The sequence below is a fragment of the Onychostoma macrolepis genome, chromosome 08 (genome assembly GCF_012432095.1).
Source record: "Onychostoma macrolepis isolate SWU-2019 chromosome 08, ASM1243209v1, whole genome shotgun sequence".
Taxonomy (NCBI): Eukaryota; Metazoa; Chordata; class Actinopteri; order Cypriniformes; family Cyprinidae; genus Onychostoma; species Onychostoma macrolepis.
The window spans coordinates 29,109,075-29,136,685 of NC_081162.1; the positions used below are offsets into that span (position 1 = coordinate 29,109,075).

The 27,611-nt window shown below is 38.8% G+C and overlaps 2 protein-coding genes across 3 annotated transcripts; both read left to right on the forward strand.

Annotated features, from left to right (window-relative positions):
* Positions 1-275: 275 nt before the first annotated feature.
* On the forward strand, positions 276-14,728 carry LOC131545307 (CREB-binding protein-like; the record flags this gene model as incomplete). The annotated part of the gene is given in 21 exon segments (XM_058783988.1): positions 276-347; positions 463-580; positions 679-741; positions 1,644-1,759; positions 2,258-2,447; positions 2,532-2,647; positions 3,119-3,358; positions 4,594-4,682; positions 5,436-5,546; positions 5,632-5,688; positions 7,276-7,353; positions 7,441-7,508; positions 7,589-7,739; positions 9,734-9,755; positions 10,225-10,277; positions 10,378-10,491; positions 11,404-11,569; positions 11,689-11,850; positions 11,935-12,087; positions 12,199-12,474; positions 12,754-14,728. Coding segments are annotated over 21 exon segments (3,762 nt in total), but the record flags the coding sequence as incomplete, so codon positions are not given.
* A 4,004-nt stretch (positions 14,729-18,732) lies between these two features.
* LOC131545630 (coiled-coil domain-containing protein 112) lies at positions 18,733-26,942 on the forward strand. 2 transcript variants are annotated; one of them, XM_058784642.1, is made up of 9 exons: positions 18,733-19,253; positions 19,349-19,464; positions 21,261-21,350; positions 21,432-21,507; positions 21,576-21,948; positions 23,439-23,828; positions 23,882-23,995; positions 25,435-25,553; positions 25,653-26,942. In XM_058784642.1, exons 1-9 carry the CDS (start codon positions 19,207-19,209, stop codon positions 25,681-25,683), a joined length of 1,356 nt encoding a protein of 451 aa, XP_058640625.1. In that variant the 5' UTR covers positions 18,733-19,206; the 3' UTR covers positions 25,684-26,942. The 2 variants fall into 2 exon arrangements, 1 of the variants encoding a protein (XP_058640625.1); XR_009272469.1 differs by having other exon boundaries at positions 18,736-19,253; positions 19,349-19,443; positions 23,439-23,995; positions 25,653-26,939.
* The last annotated feature ends 669 nt before the right edge of the window (positions 26,943-27,611 follow it).

Here is a 27,611-nt window from a genome sequence, read left to right on the forward strand (position 1 = left end):
ACACAAATCACAACCAATTAGTATTTTTGATTTTAGTATATTTGGGCACCAAATTTATTGTATTTTGAAATGACTAATATAGGCGCTCAGGTGAAGCAACATAAAAGACCACTTGAGGAAGGCCCTCTTGCTGCCTCTTCATCCTCGAAAAGGCCCAGAAGAGAGGCTGATCAGAGGTACTCATAGAAAATTAGTGTGTTTTTTGTTTGTTTGTTTTTTTTTTTGGTAAATTTCTAAAAAATTAAAACAGTTTTTCATCAATTATTTTTAATAGCAGACGCATGGAGAACCCGGTCCCTTGTGAGCGTGAGGTGGAAGGGGACATGTACGAGTCTGCCGACAGCAGGGTAAAGTGCACAAACCTTCTTGCTACGACTCAGCCTTCCTTCAGGACGTTTTTTTGTAACTGTACGAAGGCACCAGGTGGCCCTTGTTTAATATCTCTTAATATCTTGTGTCCAGGGTAAGAATTGCCACTTTCTGTATAAGAATTCCAGTATGGAGGAGAAGAGAGGGTTTTTTTCTCAGGGTCCTCAGCAGCCCAACACTGTGGGACCTGGACAAGCCATCCGGCCTCCGAGTTAGTGGCTTTGTTTTTTAATGCTTTGATCTTCTGGTTGTTGTATTTTCCTGGGTGCTTTATTGATTAGCTGCTCAAAATATGCCTTATTTCCTCAGATGGGCATGTTCCTATGTCCTGTGTGCCAAATCAGTCGATGACCCGGATGCACGTCCCTCAAGGTATGGTGTTTCTTTCTGTATACATATATACACTACCGTTCAAAACTTTGAGGTCAAGGTGTGGTGTTTTTATTTTTTTTTTTTTTTTTTTTTTAAGTGTTTTTAAAAGAAGTATGTAATGCTCACCAAGGCTCCATTTATTAAGATTAAAAATTAATTATAAAAAAAAAAAAACAGTAATATTGTGAAAAATTATTAGAGTTTAAAATAACTCTATTTTAATATATTTTAAAACGTAATTTATTTCTGTGATTCAAAGCTGAATTTTTGGTAGCCATTACTCCAGTCTTCAGTGTCTCATGAGCCTAATATGCTGATTTGCTGCTCAAGAAATATTTCTTTTATCAATGTTGAAAACAGTTGTGTTTAATATTTTTTGCCAAAATTTATACATTTTGTTTTTCAAAGTTCTTTGATGAATAGAAAGTTCAAAAGAACAGCATTTAAAAAAAAAAAAAAAGTCAATTTAATGAATCTTTGCTGAATAAAAGTGTTAATTTGTTAAAAAATCTCACTGAACCCAAGCTTTAACAGTAGTGTACATTCTTCTATATTATCTTTGATTCCTTTTTGGCGGAATGTAATAACTTTATCTCCCAAAACAGCAGCCTTTCTGAAATTTTGTCAACAGTGACCACATTTGAGGTCAACCTTAATTTGATCAGTTACAGCAATATTAGCAAAAACAATAGATTTAAGAAAATTATTTGCACTCTGAAATATGTCATATTACAGAAATAGTTTGAGAATGCGGTTTCATGTTGACTTGGACAGGGATAAAAGCAGTCGCAGGTCATACTGGTAGCGCAGGAATTACTCAAAAGCTTCAATCTCCCGTTCAACAGAAAAAACTTTTTTAATGTTTTTTTTTGTTTTTTTGTTTTTTGGATCATGTTCTTCAGGGTTGGGCCAGTTCAGCCCCGTGACCATGCAGATGTCCCCGTCAGCGGTGGGAGCTCCTCGGTCTGCGTCCGGTATGACCCACCCTCCTCAGATGGGCATGGGTACCGTTCCAGCGGTGAGCAGCAAGACGCAGTTGTGTAGTCAGAGCTGTTATACTTTAAAACTGTGTATTTGTTACTCTACAAAAGACAACGGTTTTAAACATAATGGGAAAACTCATTTTATTCAACAAGCGCCATAGCCATCCACAACCCATCTCAACTCTGGAAGCAGCGATCTCCCTCACATAAGAGTCCTCACTTCCTCTGTACTATACGCACACTTGCACTCAGAACACTATGCAAATAGCACAGAAATATTACAGGTATAAAATACAAGAATGCATAACCATGACTGAAACTTAACAGTATTTTTAGTTAGATTTAACCGTTTTCTCAGTTCATCTAAAGTTTCGCCTGCCATTTTGGATTTGCCTCAACAAACAGAAGCTTGTTTCACTAAAAAGTAAACTTATCAATAGCTTTATCACTTCTGTTGTGCCAAAATAGTTTTTTTGTTAGGGCAAAAACATAGTTTTGTGGCTCAAATCTAATTTCTCTTCATTCTTTTGCAGATGGGCATGTCTCCCTCCAGGTTTCCACAGGCACCAGCAATGATGGGAGGCCTGAACCAGACGGCGCTCCCTGGCTCAGACGGGGGTGTGTACGGGAACCAGGCTCTGCAGTCGGGACAGACGGAGGAGAAGGAACCAGAAGTGTCCAGCACCACACCATCCAGTCAATCTGCCCAGTCACGCAAGAAATGTAAAAACAATATTCTGAAAACATTAAATCAAGTTGCAGATGTTACTAAATGCGGTTTCAATCACATACCATCATTTGTTACAGTCTTCAAAGCGGAGGAGCTCAGACAGGCGCTGATGCAAACACTAGAAGCTCTGTATCGTCACCCAGAGTCCTTGCCCTTCCGCCAGCCGGTGGATCCCACTGCACTCGGCATCCCGGTAAATATCATGCACCTATCTACTGAGCTAATATTATGGATATCTCTACAAATGATCTAAGTATATTAGATAAAACAGCTCTGCCTCTTGTAAAAAAAGAAGTTCTGCTGATTTGGTGTAATATTACCTAATTTGATGTTAAATTCAAAAATATCAATAAAAGCTTTCAAAAACAATTTTTCACAAAATAAGAATAACGATTTTTCAAATTGTATACATGCAGCAGCTTTAATGCACTTAAAATCATTCATACAAATAGTTGAAATCTGACTCGAAGGAAGACAGGAATCGTGTCTTTGTGGCCGTTTTTATCCCACCTCAACAGCAGCAAAAGTGTTTTGCAATACAATATGAACACAAGTACATTGTACTTATTATTTTATGTAAGTACAAGGCCACCTAATATAAAGTGGGACTGTAAATTTGATGCAGGGTGCTGTAATCACCATGTATTCAATCTTGATTTTTCAGGACTACTTTGACATTGTAAAGAACCCAATCGACCTTTCCACCATCAAGAGGAAGCTGGACACCGGGCAGTACCAGGAGCCCTGGCAGTATGTTGACGACATCTGGCTGATGTTCAAGAACGCCTGGCTCTACAACCGCAAGACATCTCGAGTGTACAAGCACTGCTCGAAGCTGGCCGAGGTGTTCGAGCGGGTAATTGACCCCGTCATGCAGGGTCTGGGATACTGCTGTGGACGCAAGGTGAGGACTGGAGCTTCTTCCTCCTGGACAGCAGTGGTTAGCTTAGGGTTAATGCTCCAAATGAGCTCAAACTCCTCTCAAATGAAACTGAGAGCTTCTCTGGAGATATTCTGTGTGCAGTTCAGCATTGTTCTTGTTAAAGCTGCAGTCCGTAACGGTTTTTGTTTTTTTTGTTCATAATTTACAAAATGTATGTAATAAGTGAGTACATCATGAATCCATTTTCCAAACCGTGTATTTGGCTTGTCCTGAATCACTACGGTACACCTATGATAAGTGTTTATATTCAGACTATTTTAATAAGATTTGTTCTTTGTTATGTTTGGTATAAAACAAAGTCTGAGCCATTAAAATGAAATTTAAATAATGTAAATTATGTAAACTTTTTTTTTTTTTTTTTTTAATGACACTTTATATTTTTATTTATTCAAATTGGAGTGAAAAATAATAATATAATTTAAAGTTGATATAAAAACTGCCTTGATATAAATATTTAATTTACATTTTATTTTGAGTGTTGATTATTAAATATATTTTTATTTATGAATTATTACATTATTAAAAATTAATGAATTCTGTTTTTGACATTTCATTTTGGTGCATCAAGTCATCTTTATTTATATAGCGCTTTAACAATACAGATTGTGTCAAAGCACTTAACAGTATCAAATTGGAGGATAGAGTGTCAGTAATGTATAATGATAAGATTAAACACTCAGTTTTCAGTGAAAGGCATTTCATTATTGAATTCAGAGATGTCATTGTCTAGCTCAGTTTAGTTTAAATAGTATCTGTGCAATCAAATCGGCGATAATCGCTAGAAATGAAGTGTCCCCGACTGAGCAAGCCAGAGGCGACAGCGGCAAGGAACCAAAACTCCCTCCGAGACAGAATGGAGAAAAAAACCTTGGGAGAAACCAGACTCAGTCGGGGGTCAGTTCTCCTCTGACCAGACGAACCCGCAGTTCAGTTCCAACCGCAGCCGTGTCAGACTGTGTAAAGGGATTATCTGATTCCCGTGGTCTTGTCCTGATGGAGCATCACTGAAAATAACTAAAACTTCAAGTAGTAATGAAAACAGAAAATATATATTTTTTTTAAAAAGCAGCAAATAAAAAATTAATAAACACTATACTAGTACATAATACTAAAATAACACTGGTGCGTTTTTTATCTTTTGTAATCCTTGAATTAAGTTGCACTAAACAGAATTGTTTTGTTTTTTGTCTGCACAGTATGAGTTTTCACCTCAGACACTTTGCTGCTATGGGAAACTGCTCTGTACCATCTCCAGAGACGCCACATATTACAGCTACCACGACAGGTAATCAATGGCATGATCAGTGGTGCCGAGGTATGCGTTGTTTCTAGCAGCTTTCCAAATGGCAGCACTTCCTGATGACGTGCAGCGTGATGTGTGTGTGACTGAACGTTTGAGTGTGAGCTACAGTGAAAACGGAGCATTAGGACGCTTGCAATTTTTGTTTTTATTTTTTAAATGTAGAGAGTGTGTTAATGTGCAATAATACCAGCAATGTAAAGATGATTTTAATAATATATTTGAATGAGTACTAGTACATTATATTTGAACTAGTACATTATTTATAAAAACAAGATGCAAACAATCTGAATATTGTACCTGTTGGGGAGTAACCTAGATTGTGCTGTGGTAGAGTTGTGGAGGCCCTTCGTAATGCAGAGGTCAACTGCTGCTCTGCCAATAGTTAGAATGACCCTAGAGTATGCAGTGTTCAATAAACCACTGTTTTACTAAGTTCTTCTGAGGTGAAATTTAGTGCAGACCCGTATCGTGGTATGTATCGTATCGCGGCCTCTGTATTGGGATAGGTATCGTATCGTGACTTTGCTGGTGATGCACAGCCCTAGTAGCTATCCATTATTTTTTTATTTAACGTTCATTTGTGAGTTTGAATGCTGACCTGTGCTCTGCTTTGGCCTGTTTGCTGTGTGTCAATCTCTGCTCGACTCGTGTGCTGTGCTGCTCTCCGTGCGCCGGTTTGCCTGTGCTCTTGTGTGCCGGCTCCAGTTCATCTAAATATGGTCTTGTTGCCGACAGGTATCACTTCTGTGAGAAGTGCTTCAACAAGATTAAAGACACTGTCACCCTGGGAGACGACCCGGCCCAGCCGCAGACGTATGCATCTTCTGCTGCCCAGAAGGCTTTGAGGTTTTGCCTTAAATTACACAATTTATCTTTAAAAATGAGTTGTGCATGTTTGAAGGTAGAATTTATCTTGTACGTCTCTCTGCAGTGTGATATCAAAGGAGCAGTTTGAGAAGAAGAAAAATGACATGTTGGACCCTGAGCCGTAAGTCTCATTATTTTTTTTCCCTCCAATGGGTTTTAGATTATGTACACTACAGTATCTCACAGAAGTGAGTACACCCCTCACATTTTTGTAAATATTTTATATCTTTTCATGTGACAACACTGAAGAAATGACACTTTGCTACAATGTAAAGTAGTGAGTGTACAGCTTGTATAACAGTGTAAATTTACTGTCCCCTCAAAATAACTCAACACACAGCCATTAATGTCTAAACCGCTGGCCACAAAAGTGAGTACACCCCTAAGTGAAAATGTCCAAATTGGGCCCAAAGTGTCAATATTTTGTAGGGGTGTCCCCGAATAGTCGACGATTCGATGCTTCGATTCGAGGAGCCTGATTCGACTCCCAATCTCACAGTCGAATATTCGCGGGGTGTTATGATCATACCATTTTGGCTATACAGGGGTGCTCAGTGTCTGATTTCACATTGAACTACCGTTTTCTCCCAAGTTAATATACAGCCTATTATGATAATGCTGTAAATAAGAATCTGAAAAGAAAAAAGCTTTAAATCAATATTTTAACGTGCGTGAATAAATCCAACCACCCCTAGCCTATAGATTTAAGTTTCACTTTCCATAATCCGTGACCTACAGAGGAGCATCTTGGCGGCAGGGATTTAAAATTTTAACAAGACTGAAACTAACGCAGAGTGAAAGACTGGATTTTTTCCGATCAGGTAGGATCCGAGTGATTTCAAAACATTTCAGCCGGTTTCGTGTATATATTATTTATCTCATATAAGATGCATTTGGTTGAATCGCTGCAGTAAAGCGCTTCATTGTACGGTGCTGATCTCTTCAGTGCGCAGGACAAACAACTATGCAGAATATTAATGACTATGACTGGGACTGTCATATGCCCATAACATTATAATGAGAACACTGTTATAATAAAACGCTGTGAATTTTTAGAGTTTAGTTCCTGTATTTCTGCACATTGTTGCGTGAAGAATGCGTAAAGGAGTTCATTCATTCAGAGCCGCGCAGACACGTTCATGCTTCGGGGCGTTTTGTGCAGATAGTCTTTGTTATATTAACATTATTAACGTTAGCAACAATTCTTTTTTTCAGATCCTCAGAGAGTTCTTTGCCATGAGGTGCCATGTTGAACTTCCAGTGACCAGTATGAGAGAGTGAGAGCGATAACACCAAATTTAACACATCTGCTCCCCATTCACACCTGAGACCTTGTAACACTAACGAGTCACATGACACTGGGGAGAGAAAATGGCTAATCGGGCCCAATTTGGACATTTTCACTTAGGGGTGTACTCACTTTTGTGGCCAGCGGTTTAGACATTAATGGCTGTGTGTTGAGTTATTTTGAGGGGACAGCAAATTTACACTGTTATACAAGCTGTACACTCACTACTTTACATTGTAGCAAAGTGTAATTTCTTCAGTGTTGTCACATGAAAAGATATAATCACTTCTGTGAGATACTGTATGTACTTTATTTGAATAGCATGTATACTAATGCATATTAATGCAAATACTGTAAAAGTGTGATTAATTAACCACACTTGTCAAAATTGCATTTTTAACAACAGCTTCTGTCTAACAGCTTTGTTGAATGTAAAGACTGTGGTCGGAAGATGCATCAAATCTGCGTACTGCATTATGGCGTCATCTGGCCATCAGGGTAAGCATCTTATACCACGATTCTCCTGAAGAGTTTAGCATGACATGAGCTTACAGCTACTTTGTTTGTCTCTCCTTCCTATAACAGTTTCACCTGTGACAACTGCCTGAAGAAGTCCGGGAAAACAAGAAAGGAAAACAAGTTTTCTGCTAAAAGTGAGTGCTTTTGAAGCATCTTGCTGCTTGCTTCTCTGTCTGTTGCAGAGTGAGGTAACCCTCTGTGTTGTTCTGATCAGGCTTGCAGAGCACGAGACTGGGCTCGCACATCGAGGACCGAGTGAATAAGTTCTTGAAGAGGAAGAAACACACCGAGGCTGGAGAGGTGTTTGTTCGGGTGGTCGCCAGCTCTGATAAGACCGTGGAGGTCAAACCTAGGATGAAATCCAGGTAACGTCACAGAGGATATGAATCAAGTATTCATGGGTTTCAGTCACATGACTTTTTTTGTTGCGGCCACCATCTTTAGGACCTTGAGTAGCCTCTCCTTGGTGATCGGAAACCAAAATAACACTTCACCAACAACGGAAAACAATGGTATTTAAAAACAAATAGATACTTTAGGATTAGATCCTTATTTACTGTCAAGCGAACTGCTGACTGCACTAAAGTCTAGTGAAAACTTACCAGTTTGACGTTTGCCGATAGGCTACATCTGCCTCATACACAATCCCTCTCCATACACTCGGGACAGTTTCAGCTAAATTCACCTGCTAGAGACTTACCCATCGGCCCGGATCCATCTGCCGCACCTGGCCTGGATGCCCGTGTACTCACTTACAGATTCTGGGCCGAATCAACCGGACCAGGGGCCGGATTCCCAAAAATTCTTAAGAATATTCTTATCTTTTTTCATAAGATTGTTCTTAAGACAAAACCAAGAAGAATTCAAATTCTTGAAAAGAATCTTCTTAAAAATCATCGTAAATAACTTCTTAAATTTGGGACAGCCCCAGACTTGTCTTAAATCCTAAACAGTAAGAATTATTTAATACATTTATTGGGTTATTTCAAATTAATTGTTACATTTAAGCATTACAACAAAATTAGCTACATATAATACATAGTAGGACTATTAATAGGGATGTGCACGAGTTGCAAAGTTGCGACAAAAAAGAGTGCGTGCTTATGATTATTATATGGTAATCTGCAGGAAGCGCAGTGAGTTTATCAGTGCATCATGTTTTCACTCAGATAAAGACTGTCATTTTCTTCTTAAGAAAAAAATTAAGATGTTCTTAAGAATATATTTGAGAACTTGAGAATTTTTCAAGAATTTAGAATCCGAACTTCGTGGAATTTATCTTAAGAAATTTCTTAACTTATTTCTTAAGAAGATTTTCGTGAATCCGGCCCCAGATCCGATATTAGCCGAAATTTATGCCGAGTTCACACTGCACGATTTTAGCTCGATTTTTCACTCGCCGACAGGTTTTGATAAATCGCCGACAAATTACTGAAATCGGAGGCAAATCGGAACTCATTCACGCGATTGATAAACACGCAGTGTGAATTATCAAAGACGCGATCTGAGAGAATCGCCGACACTTTTACATGTTTGTACATAAATGTGTGTTGGCAGTGTGTGAACACAACCACCCTACAATAATAAAAATCCACCCACTCCTCATTTTTTAATTCCCTTTAAACCAAGTCAGTCTCACTAGGCCCGCCGTTTTGATTCTCACCGCAGTGTGAAGTCACATTTCGGAGGGCGGGGCCACGGGGGTTGACTGACAGCCCTGCATTGCTATAGATTCCGCCCTCAGCGGTTACGCTGTTCTTCATTTTCTCCGCGCTCGAGCAGATGTAACATCAACAATGTCTCACAAGCAATCCCGGTGCTCAGTGTTTGCATGCAAGAATGAACATAAGAGTCTTCATTTTCTGCCAACATCTGAGCTGCTGAGGATGCAGTGGATTACATTCATTTTTCAAAGTAATGTGCCTCAGAATCTACCTAAATACGTGTATCACTCTAGACTCCTTTGTGAATGTCATATCGTTAGTGCTTAGTGTTTTAACCATATGTGTGCGTACATTTAAGTTTTTTTTATTTAAATTTTTTTAACTGATCAGCACCGCGCTTGTGAGATTAGTTTGCGCCGTTCGTAGCGTAAAAAATCATCTACTCCCTTTATGTCGTCTACACGTGACAAACCTGTTGGTTTTGATTACCAGCATTCTTCAAAGTATCTTCTTTTGAGTTCTCCAGAAAAACAAAAGTCAGGGGTTTGAAAAAAAATAAAAAGTATAGTTAACCCAGAATTCTGTCATTTACATAAATTCCACCTCATTTTTTAACGTAAATTAATAAAGCAGTTTTCACTAGTCATCACTGTGCTAAATTAGCAACAAAACTGTGATTCTGTGTTTTGTTGCAGTCAGTTAGATGTGTTTTGGTTGGTGAGCACCTGTACGTATAAGTCTGCTCACATAGCTACTGTAAAAGCAGGACACAGCCACTGCAGATGATCTCAGACATATTGATGCATATGAATTTGATTGCAATACAATTATCATCGTAAAAATCACTGCAGCTAGCTTGTATATTTAGTTAACTGAGATTATTTGAACGTTCTTCTCTAGAATTATAATACTAATAGTACAAACAAATCCTTTTTACTCTAACATTATTTAGTTTACAAGTAATTTACAAGTAATTAGTTTTCTGTAATTAGTTAGTAGTAATTAGTTTTCTGGCAAATCAGCAGTCTCGCACGCGAATTTAACCTTTCGCAAGATTCATTATGAACCTGCTAACTAAAATACTAAAATGTGAAATATTTAATCAAAAGAATCCCATACATCCACATCTCTTGGTAAATAATCCATTGTGATTTGCTGTAATCACAGCCCAGAGCGCAGCAGATAGACGGAACTGCAGTTCCAGGAATATGGATCTGATTGTCCCTTTCCTAACACCAGGTATCATGCAAATACTGATCAGTGGGAAAAAACCCCCAAAAAACCTGAATTGTGCCTTGAAGAGGCTGTATTGACTAATTGTCTTGTCTTCTATTTCTAGACGGGTATACATTTCATATCTGGACAGTGTTCACTTCTTCAAGCCTCGAGAGCTAAGAACTGCAGTTTACCATGAAATCCTCAGCGGCTATTTGGAGTATGTTAAGAAACTTGGGTAAGTGCCACCTTGAAGTTTAAAATCCTTTCTTAAAGTCAAGTCAAGTCACCTTTATTTATACAGCGCTTTTAACAATACAGATTGTGTCAAAGCACTTAACAGTATCAAATTGGAGGATAGAGTGTCAGTAATGTATAATGATAAGATTAAACACTCAATTTTCAGTTAAAGGCATTTCATTATTGAATTCAGAATCATTGTCTAGCTCAGTTTAGTTTAAATAGTATCTGTGCAATCAAATCAGCGATAATCGCTAGAAATTAAAGGTGCTGTATGTAGGATTGACACCGAGCGGTTGAACTAGGTATTAAGGTCCAAATTCAAAATATTGGAGATGTTTTTTTTCACCAGGCCCCTCCTCCTCAGACTTGACGCACACGCAGGTTGCCAGATTAACGACACCAACAGGAACGAGCGCACATGACAATGAATGAAATTAAATACGCTGTGTTTTCCGCCAACTGGCATCCCGCGGTGCCGAAATACAATCGGGTAAACTGGCAGTGGGCGGCTTTCACAAACCATAACAAACACAGACATTCCGGGCCGGAGAATAACTGACTGTAGCATTGTTTTTCAGATAAACAAGTATGCTAATTTAGCATGTTTCTTAAATATCTGCAAACATATTATGGTATTTTTATGCTTTAGTAGAGTCAAAATCCTACATACAGCACCTTTAAGTGTCCATTAAAAATGATGTGCTTTCTTTAATCTCAGATTAAAATGAAAAAGTACACTATAAATAAGCCATTCATAAACTGTTTGCCCAACTAAAAGCAAATCTGGAAACGTGCTTGGAAATCTTTATTTTAAGTTCACCATTAACACTGTTGAAAAACTTGCTTTTGTAATCTAATGGCATTCATAGGATTATGCACTAATGGATTTGATTTTTCCCACCTATAGGTATGTGACTGCTCATATCTGGGCCTGTCCACCTAGAGAAGGCGACGACTACATCTTCCACGCTCACCCTCCTGATCAGAAGATTCCCGAGCCTGAAAGACTGCAGGAGTGGTACCGCAAAATGCTGGACAAAGCCCGTGCAGAAAGCATCATCCATGACTACAAGGTACACCAATGCTGAATTTGTTTTTAAGGAATTCGCGGTCTGTTAGTTTTCAATCACAATGGGTTAACGTCACACTGACTCAGATATGACTCACAAAATGACTCGCTTGTGTTATGCAGGACATATTTAAGCAGGCCACAGAGGACCGGCTTCCAAGTGCCTGCAGGCTGCCCTATTTCGAGGGTGATTTTTGGCCCAATGCTCTGGAGGAAAGCATCAAGGAGCTGGAACAAGAGAAGAAGTGGAAGAAGGAGAATATAGCCTCCTCTGAGACAACAGAGGTTAGTCATAGAGACGAATGGTGTGATTGACTATTTAGTGTAGTCTGTAGCCAGTTTTTTAAATGCCATCGTCGTCTTCCACAGGGAACCAAAGCTGACAGCAAGAATGCCAAAAAGAACAATAGAAAGACCAACAAAAATAAGAGAGCCGTGAGCCGTGCAAATAAAAAGAAGCCTGGGATGCCAAATGATGATCTGTCCCAGAAGCTATATGAAAAAATGAAGAAGCACAAAGAGGTTGGACCTGACACAGTCAATTTTTATTTATTTATTTTACCTGAATACCATTTATTTTGGTCAGAATGTGCCAAGCGTTGACCAGAACAGCTCTTGCTTCCTAAAATCCAGGTCTTCTTCGTGATCCACCTGCATGATGGTCCAGTGATCAACACCTTGCCTCCAATAACGGATCCTGATCCCCTGCTGACCTGCGATCTGATGGACAGCCGTGATGCCTTCCTGACACTGGCCCGGGACAAACACTGGGAGTTCAGTTCCCTACGCCGCAGCAAATGGAGCACTATGTGCATGCTGGTGGAGCTACGCAATCAGCGCCGATCTGTGTACACTTGCAGCGAATGCAAGCACCACGTAGAGACACGCTGGCATTGCACCGTTTGCGAGGTCAGTCGTCTTTTTATGGCTTTGACAGCAGTTTAGTGTGTTGCCATTGTTTGCTATAAAACAGGTGTTTTTTAAAAACAGAAATGCTACTATTTTATCACCACTTTATTAGGATCTGAGGTTTAAACTAGTAAGTTGCAGGTTTAAAACTCTCAAGGAGCGAACCTTCCTTGTCTCTGACTGTAAATATATCACCAATCTCCAGTTCTGCAGCAGTAAATTAACATTCTATGTTATGATTATCTAGAAAACGATATAAATTCTTCTGATTTCTTTCAGGACTTTGATCTGTGCATTAACTGCTACAACTCCAAGGGCCATGAGCACCAAATGGAGAAGTGGGGTTTGGGCCTAGACGACGACAGCAACCAGGGCAGTGAGGCCAACAAGAGCCCACAGGAGAGTCAACGCCTCCGCATCCATCGCTACATCCAGGCACTGCTGCATGCCTGCCGGTGCCGCAACGCCAACTGCTCTCTGCCATCTTGTCAGAAGATGAAGAGAGTGATGCAGCACATCCGGGGCTGCGAGCGCAGGATCAACGGAGGCTGCTCTGTTTGCAAGCAACTCATCATGTTGTGCTGGTACCATGCCAAGCACTGCCAGGAGAACAATTGCCCCGTGCCCTTCTGCCTCCGTATCAAGCACAATATCCAGCAGCAGATTCAGCAGCAGGCGCACATGGCACTCATGCAGGGCAGAGGAATGCCGCCCAGTCTGCCCTTCCCAACTACCTCAGGAGGTCCGGGGACACCCAACTCTCAGCAGCTGCAGCTGCAGCAGCCTAATACACCTCAGACCTGGCAGGCATTAGCCTACCAGCCCCAGCAGATGCATCTGAATGTGGCTGCAATGGTGCAACCCTTCCCCAACCAACCACCTACATTCGGGTCGCAGGGTAAGTCAGGCCCGCAGTCCTTGCCTCTGCCCCAGCAGCAGTCTCCCCTGCCTATGCCACCTCAACAGCAGCCGCAGCCCTATCTGCAGCAGCAGCAGGCTTTGAAGGTTGCAAAACAAATAGAGATGACCAAAGTTCAGCAGCAGCAGCGAGACAACAGGATGAACGTGAATGGCATGCAGATGAACCAGCCTCGCATGATGAGTCCCATGCAGATGATGGCCCCTCGTGGCCCTCAGATGGTTCAGAACATGCAGCCTGGCCAGTGGCCAGCTGGGATGAAAGGGTCCATGCAGAATCCACAGGCACCTCCGAAGCAGCAAGTGCCGCCGCAGCAGATGGCCATGGCCCCGCAGCAGTCTCCGGTAGCGCAGATGCTGCAACAGGCACAAATGATGCAGATGCAGGCCGTCATGCCTCCCCAGCAGGCACACCCACAGGCCCCGCAGCAGCAAGGCATGCAGCAAAGAGGGTTGGCCAGCAGCATTGCTCCAGGAGTGCCGCAGGACCTGCTGCGCTTGTAAAAATCGCCAAGTTCCCCTCAGCAGCAACAACAGGTCCTCAATATCCTCAAATCGACCCCGCAAATCACGGCTGCGTTTAAGAAATGGCACTTTTCCACTGCACGGTACGGCTTGACACCGCTCAGATCAGCTCAGTTTGCGTCAAGTCAAGTCACCTTTATTTATGTAGCGCTTTTACAATACAGATTGTGTCAAAGCACTTAACAGTATCAAATTGGAGGATAGAGTGTCAGTAATGTATAATGATCAGACTAAACACTCAGTTTTCAGTTAAAGGCATTTCATTATTGAATTCAGAGATGTCATTGTCCAGCTCAGTTTAGTTTAAAAGGTATCTGTGCAATCAAATCGGCGATAATCGCTAGAAATGAAGTGCACTGCGTTACCACTGCAGTTTAGTAGCGCTTTAGAGTGCAGCTCCAGCACTCGCCCCTGCACTCCGGCGCGTCCCACCCCAGCCTGACGGGACCATGCCAGGCTTACCTGTGCACTTTACTTTACCTGTGTCTATTTATATTTACATGTGTGTTTTTTTTTTATTTTTATTCTTCTTATTTTTGTCAGTGTGTTGTTGTTGCATACTTGGCAATGAAGCTCTTTCTTTTTTCAGATTCTGATTCTGATACGTAACACAATGGCAAGTGGCAATATTGGATACATATCTAGTTGTTTCTCCTATTTTCATTCTTCCTCATTCACTTTGAATGGCTGTGGAACCCCACAAGTGTGACTTTGTGCCTTTTATTTAAAAAAAAATAATTTCTTTTTTTTTTACAAAATAAAAGCATTTCCAAGCAAACTTCCTGATTAAACATTAAAGCACACTAGTGTGATAAACAGTGCAAATTTTAATAATTTATCTCATATTGTGAAAATTATACATGTTTTTTTCACTCAAAAAAATTAGGTACCTACTCTCAGATAAATGAAACACAAAACCAGCGTTATGTGTGTCTGTGTGACCCTTTCATCTCACGGGCGTCTCGCTCATCACGTCTATTTTTCTATACTTAGGTTTAACGTATAACTTTGTGTTTTTATATGTTATATTCTTTGTTACTTAATTGGTACCGGGTAGTGTTTATTTATTTATTAGTTCACGTTTTGTTTAGTTAGTAAGAGCTGAGTGAGGGAAGACTCACCAGTTTTTATTTTCATTTCGGGAGTCAGGTAAGATCTTTATTCTGAGAACAGGGGCCTGTACCGTGATGATAGATGAACAAACTCAGGGTTACAGGATTAGTTTCAAGTTGACAAAACCAAACCACTCCAATCTGGCTTTGTTGGTACGATGATGCTGATCATCAACTTTCTCTGTCAACTCAGGCTTTGATCCTGAGGTTTTGTTTTGTTTTGTTTTTTAAGAAAAAAAGAAAAAAAAAATACGATTATATCAAGACATCCAAAAAATAAATAAATAAATAAACGTGGGTTTACAGTCTACATTACAGAAATGAATATACAAAATACATTTTGACAAGAATACAAAGAAAAGACAGCAGCTAAATGTCAATAATCCAAAAGACAGCATATATGAAATCACTTTTCAGTTAAATTCAGCTCTTTAGCAAATATAATTGTATCTTTACATTTTTTTACTATCAATAAACTGAAGAGAATCCATATATGAATGTGCATCAACCATAAAAACATTCAAACAAGGTTTAGAATGATTTCTTTTACTTTTATGCATATGAAACTTACCAAAGAAAATCATAAAATTCAGCATAGTTAACAGATATACTTTTTGATTCAAAATAAAATAAAACATCTTTTGAATTCAGATCACAACTATAACCAGTTTTCTCTTGGACATACAAGGATGAGTCGCCCCAAAACCTTTTTGAATGGTAGCATTCATAAAAAAGATGTACCAATTTTTCTGGCTGATCTGAACAAAACGAGCAGTTTCCATCAATATCCATAAATTTTGGCCGAGTATAATTACTAACATAAATGTTATGAAGGATTTTCAAATGTAATTAAGTTTGTTAGAAATACAGAATCGATGAGGGAGCGACCAAGCTTTTTTCCACATAATATCTGTGATGATGATATATTATATATATTTCCCTCTAGGCTTTAGGGATCTATTTTTATAAAATATTTGTCTAATAAATGTATTTGTACACTTTTTACTATTAATTGTCAACCCCATTTAGACAAAGTACAGGTTCAGATCGACAGATATTATATGACTTCTCATCAACATCAGCAGACCTGTGGGGATTATATTCTTTATATTTAATAGGAAATAACCATTTGTTCATGAAATTTTCATAGGAAAGCAAATGAGCTGATTGGTCTAAAATGTCGGATAAAAAATAAATACCTTTATCCACCCAGCTCTGTAAATAAAGAGATTTCCGGTTAACTGTAATACAAGCATTATTCCACAGGATTACTGTATGTGGGGAAAAGTTATGAACATAGCGTAACTTCCAAGCCTTAAGAGCTTGTTGATGGAGATTGGACAATGCTACAGGTCATTTATTAACAGAGTAATCACACAGTAACAAGAAACGCAGTCCTCCAACCTTTTTAAAAATACTGTATGGTATAAAAAACCATACTGAGTCTGATTTAAGTCGGCAGTTTCTAAGCCATTTTACTTTAAAGGTATAATTTAAATAAAACAAATCCAAAAGTTCAAATCCACCTTCATTTCTTGGCCCTTGAAGAACTTCCTTTCTTAAATGATGTTTATTCAGCTCCAAACAAATTGTGTAAACAAAGCATTAATTTTTTTACAAGTAAAATCTTGAACAAAAAGAGATAATGCTGGATAAATAAATCTAGATACCCCTTCTGCTTTGGTCAATAGAACTCAATAATAGTCAAATATTGCACTATTTTTGGGATATTGCACAAAAGTTTTTCGTTTGAATCATAAAGGCACATTATTTCACATTTCGTAACATTTAGCATTAATGCAGAAGCATCAGAGAATTCATTCACTAACTGCAGAGTTGCGGGCAACTGTACTTTATCTCTCAAAAAAAGCACCGTATCATCATCAACGCACCGCCGTTTCCGTTTAAAAAACGTTTTGCACCGTTTCGTTGGGGCTGAACGCAGGCTTGGCGTGTCTGACTGCCTCTTTAAGAAGAATCTCTTTATGTGTTCCCCAATTGTAAATCGCTTTGGATAAAAGCGTCTGCAAAATGACTAAATATATAATTTATTTTAAATGAATGTTAATATATACAATAACTCTTAAACTAAAATTGCTTGTGTGTAATGGATTAATAATAATATAAATCAAATCATATAAAATAACTCTTAAGTAATTATCATTAAAGCCAGACACATTTTTTTTAGTACTAGTGACCTTTAATTTGAAGCGAGAGAAACTGGGGAGTGACTTTGTGTCAGACATGTGTCACTTTGCTCAGATCTGATTGGTCCAATTTCAGTTTGAGATCTCTAACTCAGAACATGACCTTAAATGGAGGCGTCTTGAAATCCACATCAGGTGTTGTGACTCTTTTATATGTATCCTTTATTTAGTTGTTTGATTTAACGAGCCTTAAAATGGTTATGGGCCATAACACCAGTCCTAAATGAAAGAAAACAAGTTGACAAAAAGATTGAATCCGATATTTGGTGATAATATAGCATAATGAGAGATTCATAAGCAATTGTTTGTAGGCCTGTCATTTTTGACCGGGAACACCACGAGTGTGACGAGGTGAAATAAAACCCACAAAAAATTATGAAAATTCACAAAAAATTTCTGAGAAGTACTTGTACCCTGTGTAAACGAAGTCAGTAGGTTTTAGTCCAATGCGATAATATCAACTAGTATTTTCGGGAAAAAGAACATCATCTCCGGGTCAAATTGACCCGAAGACAACCAGAGGGTTAAATTACGTTTTATTTTATGTCTGTAAAGTTTATATTCTTAAAGTCAACTTTTCTAATTCATCCTAAAACTTGGCATATATAATCTACATACCTTCATAGCAAAAGTTTTCCAAATTGTGAAGTGTTTAGCTATTTTTTTTACATTTGTTTGACCCTTCACGAGCAAAATGCCTGTAACAGAAGTAAAACTGCTGACAACGTCTTATTATGGATACTGAGTCAAACAGAAGTTGACTGGGTTCCATAAATTTCTAATGTTAAGAGGATTAATAGTAAACTGTTAAATGCTAGCCATTTCAATTGAGATATAAAGACTGTAGTACTGTCCACCAGAATAGGAAATCATATCATTTTACATTTTCTTCAAAAATAGCTGTGAAATGGTACTTGAGGCAAAAAAATTCATTTTTAGAAAGCACATTAAGTACTTTACACCCAGTTTGCAACTGTAAAACATATAGGCCTACATATTATACAATACTCACAGCTCTTTGGTGTAATTTGGTAAACACTTCTGTATGAAAACACATTTTTTCTTGCATCTCTGTTCATTTTGAGTATGTGTGTTAGTTTTACAGATTAATGCACAGTTTTAGATTAGTAACCAATTCACATTTTGATGTTAAGCAGCTGTAGCAAGACAGTCGTGGAATTATACATCTTGAGTTTAGTGTTGATTCAATTCAGTTCAATTAATGTGTAAAATGTAAGTGTGCATACATACTGTAGATACATCTATGCACATATACAGTGGGTACGGAAAGTATTCAGACCCCCTTAAATTTTTCACTCTTTGTTATATTGCAGCCATTTGATAAAATCATCGAAGTTCTTTTTTTTTTTTCCTCATTAATGTACACACAGCACCCCATATTGACAGAAAAACACAGAATTGTTGACATTTTTGCAATTTTTTTAAAATGTGAACCAATGCATTACAAGTTTTTCTCAGGTTTTTCCAGGGTTCTCGTTGCTTTGGTACATTTCTCAGGCAGATCAACTGAAATTCTCAAAACTATATGTTCAGCGTCCACATCATCTCACTTGTGCTCATTATTAAAGCAGTTTGTCGATTTTTGAACAAGTAGCAAATGCTTCGGTACATTCATGCGATTGATCATGTACAGTTGTCTGCTGTTTCCTACATTATCAATTGCTTGTGTCATGTTGCTCAAAAAGTCTGTTTCTCTGTTGAATAGTTTAACCCACTGGTCACCAACCTTTTCAAGCCCAAGATCCCTGACCTCTGCTTTGATGAAAGGCAAGATCTATGGTAGTTATGACGTTGTAGGGCGTCGTTACCATAGCAACAGTTCAAACAAAGCCGCACACAGATCATTGGCTGATATTTGACGTGTTTTATCTCGGTTTCTGCGTCTGATTAACGGTTATTAGATCCGTTCGCTTTGATCGTGTCTGGCTTTGCGTCGCGCTTTTGAGCAAATGTCTGCGGCGGGATTTCTGCGGGAAACGGAAGCTCTCCGAAGACTGTGAGTACATCTGTGTTTCACAGAGTTCCTCGTGTCTGTGTGGTTTATTAGAGATGCCTCTCTTCATTAATTCATTAATTCATGAATTCGCTCAGAGTGTGTAGAGAGGAGAGAGAGGCGAGGAGGCACGAGCTCAGAGACGCTTCCAGCGCGCTCCGGGATCACATGAACGCGCAGCTCGCGGCGGACGGTACGAGCTTCATCAGCTTCTGTGTGTTACAGGTTCAGAGTCATGTGTGCTTCATATCTCACTGTAATACACTGTGTTATCGTTGATAATCCTCGCAGTTTCAGGAGTGAAGTCGCGTTCATTCAGTCTCATCACTGGTGGGTACGGAGCCCCTGAAGGGACGCGGTGCTGGACAAAAGGTCCGGGTGCGAGGAAAATATATATTTTCAATTTTTTTTGCATCCTCTCGCAATACTATTGAGAAAGTTTTGCTTCTCTTGCAAAGAAATTTGCGTTCTTTCACAAAACCAGTTGAGTTCGGACGAACACGGTTTACTAACAGCTTGCAGTGCTTCATACAGCTCTGTTTACAGTGAAGCGTTCATAGAGCTTTATCTTGAACTTACACTACAGTATAAAGAAACACAGGCGGTGCTCAGTTCAAGACACGCTTGGGACATTCTAAACCGCTTAATGTTTTAAAACAGTGACATTGGAGGACCAAACTCGATCATAATCAAATACTGATAAAATTATTAGGCTAATATTAATAACCTCATTAATAATATTACTATTAAAAAAGCAGAAATGCACAGAATATGAATGCAATAGAAAACGCTTATAGACTAATGAACGAAGACAGTGATTTAAAAATACCAAATCTGTTTACAGTTTATATTACACAGAGGCCAAGAAGAGCCGTGTTTTCACCCCGTTAGACAAAACATTATAAAAAAAAAAAAAACTCTTAGCACGTTGCTTTACTGTAAATAGTGTATATCTTTAATAAAATATCAAATTTGGGCTTTTATCACTTTTTTTTATATTAAGCCACATTAAGCGCGCTTTTCTATTCAATTGAGCTTATATTTTGGGCTCATCTGCTTGCATGTTCACAGTACATATTTTTAATACACATCTTTTTTATCATCTTCATTAAGCCGCGTTAAGCGTTTTATGAACCACTGCGAGCTGTACAGTAAACAAGAAGTGTTTGTCTGAACTCAACTGGTTTTGCGAGAGAAGCAAAGGTTTCTTGAGGGAACGCAAACATTTGAAAAATATTTTTTACTCCCACCATGTATGTCCCTTTAGGGGCTCCGTAGAGAGGCGCTTTCAGTGCTTCGTGAAGCTTTGAAACCTTTGCAAATCATTTTTTTCGCAGCGCGTATCAAACCACGTGATGTACCCAGTCACTTAGCCTCTTTAAACAAGCCTTCCATAAAACAAACAAAACAAGCACCGCAAATCAATAAAACAAAAGAACACATATTATGCAGACACTTCATATTTAATGGTATTTGATCACATTAACTTAATAATTTAATAAGTTACAATAAAACATTTGCAGTGGGTGTGTAAAAGCTGTTTTTATGCATGTTTTGGCCTGAGTTTTTGTTGCATTGACACAGTTTGACCAGCAGGTGTCACCAGCGAGCGCCTCGAAACTGTGAATCATTTTCCACGCAATTGCTTCCATTGATTCGAAGCTTCAAATATCTTCGTTTCTTCCATCTCTAGTGCTACTTTTCAACTTTAATCGCTGGTTGTGGTTAAAATTTTGACCTATTGCATAAATTGTATTTGACTTAAAAATGCGTATTGAAATATGTTACCCATTCTATATTCCACCAGTGCTTGATGATGAGACAAAAGATGGAACTTTTAGTAAAGAGGGTGTCATTTATGATTACTACTCCCCCATACAGTGATCTCCAGGTTAAAACTGTGCATAATGCATAATGCTTAAGAGTGAGTGTAAAACATCTATTCCAGTGTGGGAGTTCTGATGTTTGGGCTAGTTATTAATTATTAATATCGGCTGGTTTGTCCATCAGTCATGAAAGTTGAGCAGCAGCTGCAGAAACTCAAGAACGACGTCTTCAGATTCCAGGAGCAGCTGATGGATGTCAAACCGTCTCCAGACGGTGAGCACAACACTGACCACAGTTTACCTCAGAACCACTGGCTTTAATGCTGCTCATGCATTCATTTCTGTTGAATTTCAGTGATCGACAAATTAAGAGAGACCATGACCGATATTGAGAACTCCATCAGTGCTTTCAAAGACACGCAACATCAGAGGTACGAAGTCTGTTTCTGCCGAGATGCCCCGAGTGTATTCCTTCTCTCAAACACCTCGTCTGCTGTAGTTTTGAGGAGCTCCTGAAAGACGAGAGGAGCGTCTGGCAGGAGATCTGCGCCTTCGAGAGGAAGATGGACTCCTGGAGTCTGTCTGTGAGAGCCGAGGCCTGTCCTCGTCGCTCCGAGAAGCCGTGCGACTGGAGGAGTGTCCCGGAGGAGGTGACGGCGCTCCAGACCTTCCTCCAGCAGACGGGAGGCAGAGCCGGCGGCTGGGACGAGTTCGACCACCGCAGCTTCCTGAAGGTGTGGACCAAGCACCGAGGAAAGCCCTCGTACAGACGAGAAGCACGGCTTTATTTACCTGAGAAGACGGAGGAGGAGGTGAAGCGGCACGAGGAGTGGTTTCTGGAGCTGCGCCGGCTGCAGGACGACAAGAGAGAGGTGACCAGCCCCTGACCTTACAGAAATATCCATTCTGTCATTAATCACTCGCCCAAACCCGTAACACCTTCGTTCATCTTCAGAACACAGATTAAGATGTTTTTGGGTGAACTATCCCTTTAAATATTATTTTGGGCGATCTGTACTTCATTCAAGTGCAGTTTAAATGGACTAGTTGTACTTTTTTTTACATTTTGTTTAATCATACGCACATTAAATATGGAAACAGAAGCTCAGACGCACGCTTGACGTGCGAGAAACAATGAGGGTTGTTTTCACGCACATTTCAGCTTCAGTTATAACTCTTATTAGGGAAAGTTAGGTGTTTTGGTGGCCATGATTGCTTTGTCTTTATTAGATTTTGCAAATTTCCAAAAAATGTTTCAAGTGGTATCATAATTAGATGTTGAGCAACAATTAAAGCTATCTATGAATTATTTTTTATATCTAAATAATTACATGAGTTGCTCAATTATTAATCTAATTAATCACAAATAATTACATATCAATATTTGCTGAAAACAAACCTGTAAATGCACCAAATAAACAATTCTAAGATGAATTGTTGTTACAGACAGTGGTGTTAAATAGAGAACGCTTCTCAAAGTCAGTATTGCATGTTTTTAATTCTCTTTCTCTCATTAATTCAACACAAGTGCTTGTATTCTGTCTGAAATATATTTCTGGTTTCTGAATCACATCTGGCTCACCCAGAAATTAAACTTTCTTATCCTTTACTCACGCTTATTCCTTTCTTTCTTCAGATGCACTTTTCCCTTAAAATATTAGTATTGTGTGCACTTGTATTATAGACAGAAAGATGGATTATTTATTTATTTTTTCCAAAAATCTGTTTTTAGGTTTTTTAAAAAATAATTGTTATTGCCATTTTGTTTTGTTTCGTTTAATTTCTTTTGCATTGTGAAGATCATTCAATATGATGAAACAAGAATCTCCTCTCTATAGGTTACTTTTGCTTTTTAAATACTTTTGTGCAATTTAAAGTTACTTTTGCTCAAGTATGTTTTTGGCCAAATACTTTTTCACTCAGTATCTGTTTCACATCTGTGTCCCTGCAGCACAGAAGCAGTCATAAGCAGCACAGCTATATTTGCAGCAATAGCCAACAATACATTGTATGCATCAAAATTATGGATTCTTCTTTTATGCCAAAAATCATTAGGATATTAAGATCATGTTCCATGAAGATATTTAGTAAATTTCCTACCGTAAATATATCAAAACTTCATTTTTGATTAGTAATATGCATTGCTAAGAACTTCATTTGAACAACTTTAAAGGTGATTTTCTCAATATTTAGATTTTTTTGCACCCTCAGATTCCAGATTTACAAATAGTTGTATCTCAGACAAATATTATCATATCCTAACAAACCATACATCAATGGAAAGATTATGATACATATGATACATAAATCTCAATTTCAAAAAACTGACCCTCCTGACAGGTTTTGTGGTGTTGTCCTCCAGGCCATCTGTCGATGGAGAGCGTGCAAGCGGAGGGAGCGGGAGCAGCAGCGGGAGCAGCGTGACGGAGACGAGGAGCCGCAGGAGGACGAGGAGGAGCAGGAGGAGCAGCGCAGGGAGGCGTCTGAGCGGCTGGAGGCCTGGAGGAGGTGCAGAACACAGCAGAGAGAGCAGGAGCGACAGCAGCAGCTCAGAGACCAGATCCTGCAGACGAGAAGAGCCAAAGAGGAGCGGCGCCGGCAGCTGGAGCTCAAGCTGCTCGTGGAGACGCACCTCCAGCAGAAGAAGGAGCAGGAGGAGCAGCGTCTGCTGGAGGAGGAGGCGCAGGAGCAGCAGGAGAGACAGGAGCGCCAGCGGCAGGCGGCTCAAGGCATCCGACGCTTCCAGCAGCGAGTGAGCGGAGCTCTGTGTTTGAGACCGACGCTCGTGTTCACTCTGTTACTCAGTTGTTCTCTCTCTCGTCAGGATTCACGCGCCTCGAGGAAAAACTGCAGGAGAAGCAGAGTAAAGAGCAGGAGCAGAGCGAGCGGCAGAGGGCGCTAGATAAACTCAAGGAGAAGGTTTGCTGAACAGACATTACAACTGTACAACAAAAAATAGATTTTATAAAATGTGACCCTGGAGCACAAAACCAGTCTTAAGTGTCAATTTTTCTAAATTAAGATTTATGCATCATCTGAAAGTTGAATAAATAATCTTTCCATTGATGTATGGTTTGTTAGGATATGATAATATTTGGCTGAGATACAACTATTTGTAAATCTGGAATCTGAGGGTGCAAAAAAATCTAAATATTGAGAAAATCACCTTTAAAGTTGTCCAAATGAAGTTCTTAGCAATGCATATTAAGTTTTGATATATTTACGGTAGGAAATTTACAAAATATCTTCATGGAACATGATCTTAATATCCTAATGATTTTTGGCATAAAAGAGAAATGTATAATTTTGACTCATACAATGTATTGTTGGCTATTGCTGCAAATATAGCTGTGCTGCTTATGACTGAGACTTGGTTTTGTGGTCCAGGGTCACATATATTTAAAAATATAAAATTTGACATATTTCCATAAAATGTTTCAGAATATATTTAGGTAATCTTATTTTCCACCAGTATGTTTTTTTTTGTCTATTTTTGAAAATATATTTAAAAAATATTAATATATTTTTATCAAAACATTTTTCAAAACATATTTTGCCCTATATATTTCAATCCAATAAAATACTTAATTTGTCGTCTATAATGTATGAATATGTAAGATGTTCGAAAAAGTAAATACAATATATATTTAAATACATATATGTACACACACACACACACACACACACACACACACACACACACACTACCAGTCAAAAGTTTCTGAACAGTAAGATTTTTAATGTTTTTTTAAAAGAATCTTCTTCTGCTCACTAAGCCTGCATTTATTTGATCCGAAGTACAGCTAAAGCAGTAATATTGTGAAATATTTTTATTATTTAAAACAGCTGTTTTCTATGTGAATATGTGTTAAACTGTAATTTATTTCTGTGATGCACAGCTGTATTTTCAATGATTTCTGAAGGATCATGTGACGCTGAAGACTGCAGTAATGATGCTGAAAATACAGCTGCATCACAGAAATAAATTACAGTTAAAATAAATGTAAAAATATTTAAAACTTTTACTGTTTTTGCTGTATTTTGGATCAAATAATCCAGGCTTGTTGAACAGAAGAGACTTCTTTAAAAAACATTAAAAATCTCACTGATCAAAAACTATTGACTTGTAGTGTACATTATTAAATGATTATAAATCTAGGTTTGATCTCTAATAGGCTTTTCCATCCATGTTTGCATTTAATCTAATTGTAGGCTAATGTAAGATTGGAAATATACATTTTAAAATATATTGAAACTAAAAATATTTTTTATTTCAAAAATATATTTCATTGAGCTTCACTGTTAACAACATATATTTAGCATATATTAAAGTGTATTGTTTCTCGCTGTGGCGTCAGGTGGCGGTTCACATCGGCCGGGATCCGTCCCGACTCTGGAGGCTCACTGAAGCCTGGCAGGAGCGCAGTAAAGAGACCGGCCCGTCTGGGACCGGACCCGTGTTTCAGATCTTCCACAGGTACTCAACAACCAGAGACATGTGCTGTACATGAGAACACACTCACACGGGAGCAGATGCGTGTCAGAAACATGATTTCTCCGTGTGTTTGCTCCACAGAGCTGTTCCAGCGTGGAGACAAGACTCGTGAGCGATCCGCCGCTTCAGACCGAGCACATCAGCTGGAAAATGTGTCCAAGTGAACAGCAGTGTAAATAAAGTAATGCTACGTTCAGCACCAAAGCTTCGAAGCTTGTATCAAAAACCAGCACGTTTCACATCGAAGCATGTTATCGGAGCTGGATTGGTTTGGTCAAACGCGCGAGATCTGTGACGTCCGAAGCTTCGTTCGCATGAAAACCACGCGACTGCTTCAGTATCTGCTTCAAACCAAGCCAACCTCAGCCTTCATGGAGGACAAGATCTGCCTCTCGAAGAACTGATAGAAGAAGACAGCCCAGATTGTACGTTTAATTTAAGGCCTTTAATTTAGTTTTAGTGATGCACCGATCATGACTGATTCAGATTCAGTTTTTTTAATCTAGTAAACTGGCCGATACTGATACTGGAGGCTGATTTACTGTAATTGCTGTAATACGCAGACTACAGCTCTCGGCTGAATAAAAGAAGCCAGTGTCTAGTAGCCTAAAGCTTTGATGGACGACGATTGTAAGCAAGATAAAGATGATTACAGTAGCAGACAGGAGCCGTGCATTAGGCGCGTCGTGTCCTTTATAATCGATGCGCTGTCAGCGCACTGATCACTGCAACATCACATAACATCATACAGCTCAGTATATTCACGTGAAGATCGCTGAGTTCAGAGCGGTTTCATTTTTCACTTGTATTTTGGTGTGTTTAGTGATTCTGAATGCCCCCGTGCAGTAGTTCATATGCAGTCCTTTGGCGTCTCCCTGTGCTATTGTGTGTATGGCAGGTTGACTTGCTTATATGCTAAAGTTACTATATAACTGAGCTTTACATACTTTTATCTGCAGTGACATTTTAGCAAAGTATGTTTGCAGAAAAGAACACGGAATGGTTCAATCTCTCTTGAATTTGGTTTTGTTTAAATACATGTCATTGAAAAGTAATAACAAATACAAAGGTTTTAGTGAATAGAAAAGTTTGGGTTTGTATTTATAGAAAAGTTTGTATCTTATTATTGATTTATTGTTCACTTGGTAGATCTCAGTGAGTTTCTCATTCAAAATATTCTTTGCTGTCTTTCTGTAGGCCTACAATGAAAGTGTTATAATTAGTAACTTACGATGTTTTTATTAAATTCACATTAAATACAAAGTCTTATTAAAAATATTTTATGACATGACACCCATATCTGGAACAAGGTTTTATGCATAGATCAGACTAACATCAAGCTCCTTACCCGTCGCCTAGCAGCTAACATGATCTATAAAGGGCCAAAATACACTTACTTATATCTGAAAATCGAGTTATTTCATGATATCCTCCTGTGACGCAGTTATGGAGTTTTTGCCTCTGTGGTTGTGTTTTAGTGGATTTCTCTGAGACCTCACGTGTCACTGTTATAAGTCTGTAAAGAGCACATCCGGGGCTTTTCAGAGATGCCAGATATTTGGAGGTTTCACCAAAGCCACGCCCTCTTCTTGGTCTTTAAAGATGGCTGACATTAATTTAGTGATAAAACTGCACAAAGGAATAATAGAAATATTATAATATTTTGCTATTATAATTTAAATCTGAATAATTTTTAAATTGTTTGTCATAAATCAACATCTCTTTACTGCATTTTGGGAGACAAAACAATTGAATACGAAAACAAATTAAATAATTATATAAATTAAATAACTCCACTCCCCAACTGAACTATTTTCTTCCTTCGAACATCTGAACAGTTTCTTCTGGTCTTCAGTGTCTCTGGCCTCGAGGTCAGGTGTGATGAGTCTCAGTAGATCCGGAAACAACAGACGATGAATACAGAAATGGAAAAATGTAATGTATTTTGTACTTATTTTACTGTTATTTTCGGGATCTACTGGGATAGCAACCACTGTATTACATTATAATGCATTAGCTTTAGTTTTTATTTTTAGCCAA